The 11546-nt window shown below is 43.0% G+C and overlaps 1 protein-coding gene across 1 annotated transcript; it reads left to right on the forward strand.

Moving 5' to 3' along the window:
• Positions 1-548: 548 nt before the first annotated feature.
• On the forward strand, positions 549-10696 carry LOC139269251 (2'-5'-oligoadenylate synthase 1-like). The gene is made up of 6 exons (XM_070888339.1): positions 549-719; positions 2549-2840; positions 5082-5257; positions 8114-8364; positions 9725-9865; positions 10567-10696. The coding sequence occupies exons 1-6, from the start codon at positions 549-551 to the stop codon at positions 10694-10696; spliced, it is 1161 nt and encodes a 386-aa protein (XP_070744440.1).
• Positions 10697-11546: the final 850 nt, after the last annotated feature.

Here is an 11546-nt window from a genome sequence, read left to right on the forward strand (position 1 = left end):
TTCTCTCAGAGGGCTGTAAATCTGTGGAATTCGCTGCTTCAGAGAGCTGTGGAAGCTGGGACATTGAAAAATTTAAGACAGAGATAGACAGTTTCTTAACTGATAAGGGAATAAGGGGTTATGGGGTGCGGGCAGGGAAGTGGACCTGAGTCCATGATCGGATCAGCCATGATCGTATTAAGTGGCAGAGCAGGCTCGAGGGACCGAATGGCCTACACTTATTGCTATTTCTTATGTTCTTATGTATGTATCGAAAATATGTTTATAGACTGTTCTGGCAACAGGAGAAACGAATCTGAAAGTAGAGTCACATTTACGAGGAAATGGAAACAAATTTGGTGTTGACGTGAAAGCAATGACAATGTGACCATTCAGTAGAAACTTTGGACTGGGTGTGGAAGTGAATCAATGGTGTATATAATATTCCATGCATAGAGCATTTTAATAATTGTGGCTGACTATTTTTAGAATATGTGAAGGCGGGGTCAGCAGCTGGTTTATAAGCAGGCTGTTGTCACACCAAGCTCACTTCTGTGAAAGCTGGAATGATGGCGTTATACAGAACTGAACCCAAGAGGTTGGACGATTTCATCAAAACTAATCTGGAGCCAGATGCATTTAACGTTGAAGTGAGGAACGCTGTGCACAGGATCTGTGAATTTTTGAGGAATCTGTGTTTTATCAACCGACCCGAGATCAAAGTAATCAAAGCCGTTAAAGTAAGCTATTTTATTTTTAATGGCGAATAGTTAATGAATTGTGTGTACAATAAATTACTATTTAAAATATCAGACAGCTTCCCTTGTTTATGAATGGAGGTGTATCTAAGGATAAGGGGTAAGCCATTTCGGACCGAGATGAGGAGAAACTTCTTCACCCAGAGAGTGGTGAACCTGTGGAATTCTCTACCACAGAAAGTTGTTGAGGCCAATTCACCAAATATATTCAAAAAGGAGTTAGATGTAGTACTTACTACTAGGGGGATCAAAGGGGTATGGCGAGAAAGCAGGAATGGGGTACTGAAGTTGTATGTTCAGCCATGAACTCATTGAATGGCGGTGCAGGCTAGAAGGGCCGGATGGCCTACTCCTGCACCTATTTTCTATGTTTCTATGTTTTATGATGTGATTGCTCATTTTTACTGATTTTAAACATTAACTTTCCTGTTTTCTGCGCTGAGCTCCTTCTGTCCAGATGGTGCAGACTTTCCGTGGGATACAGACCCACAGACACCAGCTGCCTCCAGTACCACCCTCAGGTTAACGGGACTGGCTGGCATCGCCAGAATCTCCTGCAAATTCTGTGCCTTAAGACGATGTAAATGCGCAATTTACAATGTCGCAAGTTTCCTAAATATCTCACCCAATTTATTGGGAATGCTTTGCCTAAAGGGACAGAATATTCTTGCTCTGCTTGTTTTTAAGTTTAAGCGGTTTTAGATGTACTTCCGATAAAGAGAAGGTTCACTTTAAATCTACTCCTCTGACAGAATGACATTTAGATGCAGATCTCTACAAAGTTCAGTGTGCTTTAAATCTGCTCCTTTCAAAATCAGCAGCTTTTGTTTCCTTAAAGTTCCAGCATGTATTTAATTTTAAAAATCTAAATCAGTACATTACTTTGTGTTATTTGAAATACAACTTTCAGGTTATTTATGAATCAAATATACTTCACAATTTGGGAAAGGATGTGAGTATTGCTCCCTCAATACACCCCCCTCTCACCCCACCACCCCTCCCAATGCTGCCTCCATTCATCCTATCTCCAGTCAGCTACAATGAAGAAACAACATAGTGAGTCTGTCACATAAACTCTAATATAAGGGAAGGAGAGAGCAGACCACAGCTAGGTGGTTGTTCGTGGCATCACCCTATTGAGCCTGTTCATTTTGAAAATGGTCACCATGACAGGTATCAACAGCCCTAGTTTGTATCGTGTGATTTTATTCTCGTGCTTAAACAGTATGTTGTTTGGCAGATTCTGACTTGGTACTCGCTCTGTCAGTGGCTGATACGGGAAATGAAAGGAATTAAGCCAATTCTCCAAATACTGTAACACCACTCATTTGAAAACAGATGAGGTGTTAAAATTGACCACAACACACCACACAAGAATGCAACTCTCTGTCTAGTGATCCCACTCCCGCTCACCTTCCAGTCACACTTGCTGGAAAGTCTGCATGTGTCCAGTGAGGGCAAGATTGGGCTGTGATGCACCACACAGTTCAATAACCTACTGACACCTGCAGTCTAGGATCACACATGAAGAATGGTTACTGAGGGGAATTAATGAAGAATGCTTGTGGAACTGTGTCCCATTAAGAGTCAGCACCTTCAGGCAAAGGGGAAAGAAAAGGGCAGCAAAAATTATGTCAATGCTAATTCTGAGCCCAAAGCAACAATATAGATAATCTGCATTGTCTCATTGACTGTTGAAAACTGAAGAGAATCAATGCACTCATTTCCTTATGCAAGATTTCTGGAATGGGTAAGTTCACCAGTAGCTGGAATATTCGAAAATAATTATCTATTCTGCTTCCTCACCTCAGGGTGGGTCATCAGGGAAAGGAACAGCTTTAAGGAATGGCTCAGATGCGGATCTGGTCGTCTTCCTCAGTTGCTTCAAGGATTTCCAGGAGCAGAGAGACACCAGGCAGGAAGTTCTTGAGGAAATTCGCCAAATGTTGGAAAGGTGCTCACGAAGCCTTGCCTATGAGATCCGTGATATCAATATCACTATAATACCGAACATCTCACCAAAATCACTGAGCTTCGTGCTGAAATCGAAGAAGAATTCAAACAATGTGGAGTTTGATGTTTTGCCAGCCTTTGATGCCTCAAGTAAGAATTGATATGAATGTTATAAGACACCTGTACCTATCATTAAAGCTCAAATTTAATTTTAATTCTTCCCTGAGCCTCTGCTACTCATCAAGAAAGACGGGAAGAGAGTGGACATTATCCGCTTTGCTCCATCACATGTTCCATTCCTAGTTAAGGTGATGCAACAGTTGAGTTCCATATTTAGTTATTGCTAAGGAAGAGTATGTTACAATGTACTTTCTGAGTGTATCAGATGCAAAAACCTGTCACAGACACATGGGGACCTATCACAGGAGAGGTAATGAGTGATATTAGCCTAGGTTTATGATTGACATTATTTTAACACTGGCGGTAACCCAGGTTGGTATTAAAATTACACTGATGGGAAGTCTAGGATACTGACTCTTAAAGCAAATCTAACCAGTAATCAGATGATGAATATATTCAAGTTGAGATCAATAGATTGTTTGGCACTAAGACAATCAAAGGATCTGGGAAGAGGACGAGACACTGGATGTAGAAGTTTAGCTGTGATCTTGTTGAATAGTGGAGCTGGCTCAACAGATCATATCACCTACCCTACTCCTATTTCTTATGTTTTTGATAGAAATTCCGATGTCCCGATCCGTATGAAGTTTCTACAGACCCGGGAAGGCACCGGAAAAGCAGGTTTTCAGCGCGCAATGCGCATGTGCTGAAAACTGGCTTTTCCGATCTGTCAAGCTGGAGATCGTAGACATATCAGGAGTGAGGACATTTCTCGGGCACAATTGTGGGATTTACTCATATCTTGCCCAGCAAATATCCTCAAAAATCTTGCGCCTGAAAAAGCAAAAACATGAAGGCAGAATATTATCTGAATGGCGGCAGATTAGGAAAAGGGAAGGTGCAACGAGACCTGGGTGTCATGGTACATCAGTCATTGAAGGTTGGCATGCAGGTACAGCAGGCGGTGAAGAAGGCAAATGGCATGTTGACCTTCATAGCTAGGGGATTTGAGTACAGGGGCAGGGAGGTCTTGCTGCAGCTGTACAGAGCCTTGGTGAGGCCTCACCTGGAATATTGTGTTCAGTTTTGGTCTCCTAATCTGAGGAAGGACATTCTTGCTATTGAGGGAGTGCAGTGAAGGTTCACCAGACTGATTCCCGGGATGGCAGGACTGACATATGAGAAGAGACTGGAGCGACTGGGCCTGTATTCACTGGAGTTTAGATGAATGAGAGGGGATCTCATAGAAACATATGAAATTCTGACAGGACTGGACAGGTTAGATGCAGGAAGAATGTTCCTGATGTTGGGGGAGTCCAGAACCAGGGGACACAGTCCAAGGATAAGGGGTAAGCCATTTAGGACCGAGATGAGGAGAAACTTCTTCACTCAGAGAGTTGTTAACCTGTGGAATTCTCTTCCGCAGAGAGTTGTTGATGCCAGTTCGTTAGATATATTCAAGAGGGAATTGGATATGGTCCTTATGGCTAAAGGGATCAAGTGGTATGGAGAGAAAGCAGGAAAGGGGTACTGAGGTGAATGATCAGCCATGATCTTATTGAATGGTGGTGCAGGCTCAAAGTGCCGAATGGCCTACTCCTGCACCTATTTTCTATGTTTCTATGTTTCTAGCCTACTTTTACTCATAAGCACAGTACTCAGTCACATTGCTTTATTTGAGACATAACACAAGTAACCCACTGCAGCCCTGGCTGAGATCAGCACTGGGACCTAGAACCTTCTTGCTCTGCGTGGCTCAAGTACTACATCACTCTAACTTACTGGCTTTATCATTAACTGTCACATTAGATTACCCCAATGCTCACTATATGTCATTGATATCTAACATAATCAAAGGCTATCAGCAAGTAAATACCTTCCAACAGGGAAGAAGAGATTAGAGAATGAGTTGCTCTACTTGTAGACACACATGTTCGCAGCCAGATCTAAAGCAGCATTAGCAGATACTTTAGACCAGGTCAACTGTGGAAACCTATAAATGCATAATTGGGACTTGAAGGAGAGAAAGAGAGGGAGTCCTCCCAGGACATAGAGAGGGAGGGAGAGAGAGAGAGATACCTCCTGGGACATGGAGAGAAATTTGAGAAACTTTCATGAGATTAAATAAATGAGGCAGCATCCACTAAAATGCAGGTATACAAGGTCTGTTTGATTGATGGGCTAAATGAACTGTTCTCACTAAATACTTGTCTTCGAAACTGCTTGGAACCACAGTAAGCTGTTGCTCATTAACTATTTCATTTCTTGCAGTGGGATTGGACAATGCAAATGAAGCACATCTCAAATTAATACATTTTGTGAGCAAAAATGGAGATCCAAATGGGGAATTTTCTGCCTGTTTTACTGAGCTTCAGAGAAAATTTGTGAAGCAGCGTCCTTCAAAAGTCAAAGACTTGATTCGCCTGGTAAAATATTGGTACAAACAGGTGAGTGACTTGTTAATCCTTGGAGAACTATGGAAAGATTGGGGTCAATATTTGCAATAATTGAAGATTATTACTTCTCCTCTGCTGGAATCTGGCTTTGCTCAAAGTTGTTGGAAGGAATTTGAATGAAGGGGTGAGCTCGTGTACATCTTCTGGCTTAGGCTGAACACAGGTTAGACCAGATCCTGATTGTCAAGGAAATTAAAGTCCAATTTGCTGATCCCATGCTCTGTGGGGGAGCTGTGTTCAAAGGGAGTAAAGGTCAGAGATGGAGTCTCAATCGTTTAACCTACACCTCCTATGAACGTATCCAAATTTGTCAATGACACAAAGATAGATGAAAGCACAGAATTACAAAGAGATATTGACAGATTAAGTGGATGGGAAAACTATGGCAAATTTCAATGTAGACATAAGTGAGGTCATGCAGTTTGGACCTAAAAAGGATAGAACAGGGTACTTTATAAATGGTAAAATGCTAAAAACAGTGGAGGTCCAAAGAGTTTTGGGTGTCCAAGTACATAGATCATTGAACTATCATGAATAGGTACAGAAAATATTCAGAAAATATTCAGAAATATAAAGACCAAATGCAATGCTGGTCTTTATATCTAGAGGACTAGAATACAAGGGGGTAGAAGTTATGCTACAGCTATATAAAGCCCTGGTTAGTCCACACCTGGAGTACTCTGAGCAGTTCTGGGCACCACATCTTATGAAGGATATTTTGGCCTTTGAGGGAGTGCAGCATAGGTTTACCAGAATGATACCTGGACTCTGGGGGTTAATTACGAGGAGAGATTACACAAAACTAGGATTGTATTCCCTGGAATTTAGAAGGTGAAGGGGTGAATTGATCAAAGTTTTCAAGATATTAAGGGAACAGATAGGGTAGACAGGGAGAAACTATTGCCGCTAGTTAAGGGTAGTAGAATTTTAGAACTCTCTTCTGCAAACGGCAATTGATGCTAGATCAGTTGTTAATTTTAAATCTGAGATCAATAGCTTTTTGTTAACCAAATATATTAAAGAATTTGGGGCAAAGGCAGGTATGTGGAGTCAGGTCATTGAATGGCAGAACAGGCTCAAGGGGCTAACTGGCCTACTCCTGTCCCTATGGTTCTATGTTCTAATTGGGAGCGAGGAACAGGGATTTTATCTTTTAGAATTCACCGAGTCCTTCAATATTGTGTCTTCGAGGATTTTGGTTTCTTTGAACCTGCACATGGCAAGTTTCATCAGTCTCCTCCAACTGCAATTTAAAAAAAAAATTTGTTCCTGCATGTGGCGTCGATGGCAAGGTCAGCATTTATTTACCCTTGAGAAGGTGGTGGTGAGCCGCCTTCTTAAACCACTGCACTCCTTGTGGTGAAGGAACTCCCACAGTGCTGTTAGGGAGGGAGTTCTAGGATTTTGACCCAGCAACAATGAAGGAATGGCGATATATGAAGGATGGTCGGTAACTTATGGGGAACTTGTGTTCATGCTCCTCATTGCTCCCATTCGCCTGCTGCCCTTGTCCTTCTGGTGGTAGAGGTTGCGGGTTTGGGAGGTGCTGCCGAAGAAGCCTTGGCGAGTTGCTGCAGTGCATCTTGTAGATGGGACAGACTGCAGCCACGGTGCACCGGTGGTGGAGGGATTGACTATTGAAGGTGGTGGATGGGGTGCCAATCAAGCTGCCTGCTTTGTCCTGGATTGTGTTGAGCTTCTTAAGTGTCATCCAAGCAAGTGGGGAGTATTCAATCACACACCTGACTTGTGCGTTGTAGATGATGGAAAGATTTTGGGGAGACAGGAGGTGGAGCACTCGTCACAGAATACCCAGCCCCTGACCTGCTCTTGTTGCCACTGTATTTATGTGGCTGATCCAGTTAAGTTTCTGGTCAATGGTGACCCCCTAGGATGTTGATGGTGGGAGATCCGGCAACGGTAATGCCATTGAATATCAAGGGGAGGTGGTTAGACTCTCGCTTGTTGGAGATGGTCATTGACTGGCACTTGTGTGGTCATTGTTTGGTACTGGTTGCATCTCCGGCTTCTGGCACACACTCCCAGCATGCTGCTCTTTTCAAGCCAGAAAATGGACCAAAACAAATTTCTCCCCCTATGTTTTTTAGTTGAGATGTTAAACTAATGCCCTGACTGCCCTCTCAGGTGGATGTCATAGATCCCAAGGCATTATTTGAGGAAGAACAAGGAGCTCTGCTGGAGTTCTGGGCAACATTTAGCCATCAACAAACACCACCAAAGCAAGTTATTTAGTCATTTATCTCATTCCTATTGTGGAATCTTGCTGTGTGCAAATTGGCTGCTGCGATGCCCTACATTACATCAGCAACTACACTTCAACATACTTAATGACTGGAAAGCTAATTTAGGACATCTTTAGGTTGTCAATCATAGAATCATAGAAGTTTACAGCACGGAAGGAGGCCATTTCGGCCCATCGTGTCCACGCCGGCCAACAAGAAGCTTTCCAGCCTTGGTGCTACATAAATCCAAGTTCTTTTTTTCTCTCTTTTGAATCCTGGCAATCCCACAAGCTATTCTATAGGTTCATGTCTGCAATTTCCACATCTAGAGTGTTGGTTCCCCGCCTTAAATTTTGGAGGGAGGCTGAACAGAGATTATGGATTTCGTTTGATGAAAAAGTGGAATGAGGGCCACTCTGATCTTGTGGACTTCTTAGGGGGGATGTGGCAGCATCGGTCTGGGCATAGCCCCAGCCTGTACTCTCAGGGGCATTGGGTGGTCTCAAAGAATAATAAAGGTTAAATATATAGAAACAAAAATACTAAATGGAGAGGACTCGTGAATACTTTATTTTTCTTTATCTTTTTCAACAATTTACTCTAGTATGTTAAGCCACGGAAATCTGAGCTGCGAGGCGTAGAGCGCCTGCCTGCTAAGTATGCAGTGGAGCTGCTGACTATTTACGCCTGGGAGCAAGGCAATGGGATGGAGAGATTTTCCACGGCTGAAGGGTTTCGGACAGTCCTTGAACTGATCTGCAGATATCGGGAGCTGTGCATCTACTGGACCGAGTACTACAACGTCAAAAATAAAGTTATTGCAGACTTTCTAATTCAGAAACTCCGCGGCAACAGGTAAAATCTTCAACTACGTTTGAAACTATACCAATTATAGCTGCTCCAGTATTTTAAATTTAAATGAACCTTCTTCTGACCTACAGTACAGACAGTTACAACAGAAAGACTCTGCATTAATATTGAGCCTTATCACATCCTCAAGATGCCCCAAAGCTCTTCACAGCCTCCTCAATAACAAACCATGTGTTCTGACACCTTTCTTTACCTCCAAAAATTGACTCCTCCAATGCCAAGTGTAAGGACCTCATAGAGCTTTCCATCTCCAACTGCCTTCTCCTCCACCCGACCTTCCCCATGTTTTCAGCTCCATCACCTCCAACTCCATGTGACTCTAGCTTCTCCCGGTTAGCCCTCAATAGACTCATCTTATACATGAAACCTATCTCTTATTCACTGTAGTGTCCCTGCACCTTACTACAAACTCACACGAGGCATATATATATATATATATCAGACACGGTCACTCTGTGACCTTCACCTTTATTCCCAGGACCAAGGAGTGCTGACCCTGGGTGGGACCTCCCCTTTTATACCTGGAAACCCAGGTGAGGAGTGTCTCCTGCAAGTTCACCCCCTGTGGTCAGGGTGTGCATTTTTCGGGTACAGGTACAGTGTACATGAGTTACAGTTACATGACTATGTCATTGCAAGATGGTTAAATACATGACATTCACCATAATCGCCTCGGCCCAACCAACTCCTAAGCACAAAGCTACCATTCTTTGGCACACTGCTTGCTGACAGTATTAATGGATCATAGGCTGGATGGGTGTCGGGGGCTGGAAATCGAAGGCCCGAAGGAGCAGGTTTGAAGCTCGGAGATTGAGGGCGAAGGGGTGGGCCAGGGATCAAAGGCTGGAAGTGTGTTCGGCGGCTTGGTGGGGGGAGGTCGGGCACGTCCAAAAAAAAAAATTACATTTAAGAAATCTCTCAGAACAATTGACTACCTGCGTGAATGAGACTCCGCAGTATCAACTACCCTATTTCCGGGCTGGAGATGATGAGTGGCATTGCAGGAAAATAAAGCGCGTCATTAAAATATGTCCTTACGCGGTGAAGTACCAGCCCTAACTTTGTGCAGTGTGTTTAATCCATAATTAATACTGAAGTGTCGCTATTTTGTGAAACTTGGGAGGATTGGTGGTGAGCTGCCGTTTTTGTGAGGCTATTGGTGGAGCAGTGCAAAATGTCCAGCAATTTGTGGCATTTTACAACTCGCGGGGTATCTCTGCCTCACCACACATTGCTCGACGATTTACACACTATTAGTGGTGAGCGCCATTAAACTCAATGTTATGTTGCCAGCAAATCCGGGCCCACTCTTAATGATTGTTGTTGGTACGGTTTTATTTTTCAGACCAATCATTCTTGACCCAGCTGATCTGACTGGAAATGTGGGTGCAGCGACTGGGTGGCACGTGATGGTAGATGAGGCAAGAAAATGCCTGAGCCAGACATGTGTCTCTGGAGTCCGAGCGTGGAATGTCCAGGTAAAATGGTTTTAATAAATAATGCAGTTTTGATACAAGGGAATGTAGATCGTAGAGAATGTAGAGAATGTAGAGATTGTGATGTTAGAGCCAGGAGTTCCTTCTGTCTAGAATAGATTTGAACTCAGGTCACGGAGGTGAATGGACATCGTTCTCATTATTTACCTCAATCTTCAATTGGAACCTTTATTCTTTTCATCGGGGCCGGCAATGATAGCCCAGCTGTCAATCATTAAAGATATATGAAAGCCGCACTAATCAGAAACTCCCCAGGTTCAATCCTCAGTCCGTACTGATTTCGCTGATCTCAGCTGGGTGACTGTGGGAGTGCAACAATTGGCCTCAGCACCCCTGTATGGGAGGTGGGGAAGGAAATAGCTGAGATTCCCACTGACCATTTATTGTATGTGTGTGGACATCGGATAAGTACAGGATCAGACTTGGTTGTGAAGCCCTCCATGGTTGAATGTTCGAACAACACTTACTGTCCAAGCTCACACATGAAGATTGGCCACTTGTGTGAGGTACTATAGTGTCGCTATCACCTCAGCAAGACTCAATCAGGAGAGAACAGCAAGAAAATTAAGGAAATATAATTATCGCAACACTGATAAAAAGGACATAAATGACTGTGTCTTTTCCTGCTCTCAAATTAAGAAAGCACAAAGATTTTATTTCTTGTGTTCTTTTCTTGTCTTAGCCGGTGAAGGTTGGATTCTTCCCCGTTTGATCTGCCTGACAATATTCACAACAACATCTCAATGATCAAACATCAAATCCAGCAAGACAGGAACATCCCAGCTCACCAGCAGTGCCCGATGTTGAATGAAATTAGTTGAAACAGTTTTGTAACAGATAAGATCTGATTAATGCAAAAGCATCTACAATTTAAATAGAATACATATGCAGAATGAGGTCATCATCATGGGTAGCACATTTGTAACAGGGTAAGGCTTAAATGTGGGTGATTCTGTGCATTCTGCAACATGTATGTTCAAGTATCAGTCATTGAAAGAATGGTACCTAGAGTGGATTATATTTACCCCCATCCCTCCAGAGAACATTACAGATTTTGCCCATTTATTTGTTTAGTTAGACTGTGGTCCCACCGCCCGCTCCTCCAGGGCAGTTGGTGTGACTGGTGTCTGCCTGGGAATTGGGGTCAGTCTGTGCTTTGCACCATAACTTGCGGCTCCTGTCTGCTCTGTCAGTGCACGTTGAAGATGGCGGCCACTGGCCAGTTGGGAGGAGCGCTGCTCTGCTCAAAATTAACTGAATAATCATTATTTACATTTATTTTACACTTTGTATCAGCAGCAATTCTGTTGCCAACTGCAGCAGTGAGTAAATAAAGTTCCTTAGATTATCAGACTGGTTTTGCTCATTTGTAGATTATGTGTTCATTTACTGTAATTATCTGTTATGAATATTTTACAAGTTTGTTTATATATATATATATATATATAGCGTGAGTAGTTTATTTGCCAAGTAAATTGTATGTATAAAAATAATCATAATATCATAGAATCATATGGCACAGAAGGAGGCCATTGGGCCCATCATGTCTGAGCTGCCTCTCTTCCACACCTGGATGCACTGCAAGTAATGGTTTCACCTGCCAGCCAATCCTTCTCTCACCTTTAACCTTCAAACAAAAAGCGAAATACTGCAGATGCTGGAACCACTCAG

Source organism: Pristiophorus japonicus, chromosome 8 (genome assembly GCF_044704955.1).
Source record: "Pristiophorus japonicus isolate sPriJap1 chromosome 8, sPriJap1.hap1, whole genome shotgun sequence".
NCBI lineage: Eukaryota > Metazoa > Chordata > Chondrichthyes > Pristiophoridae > Pristiophorus > Pristiophorus japonicus.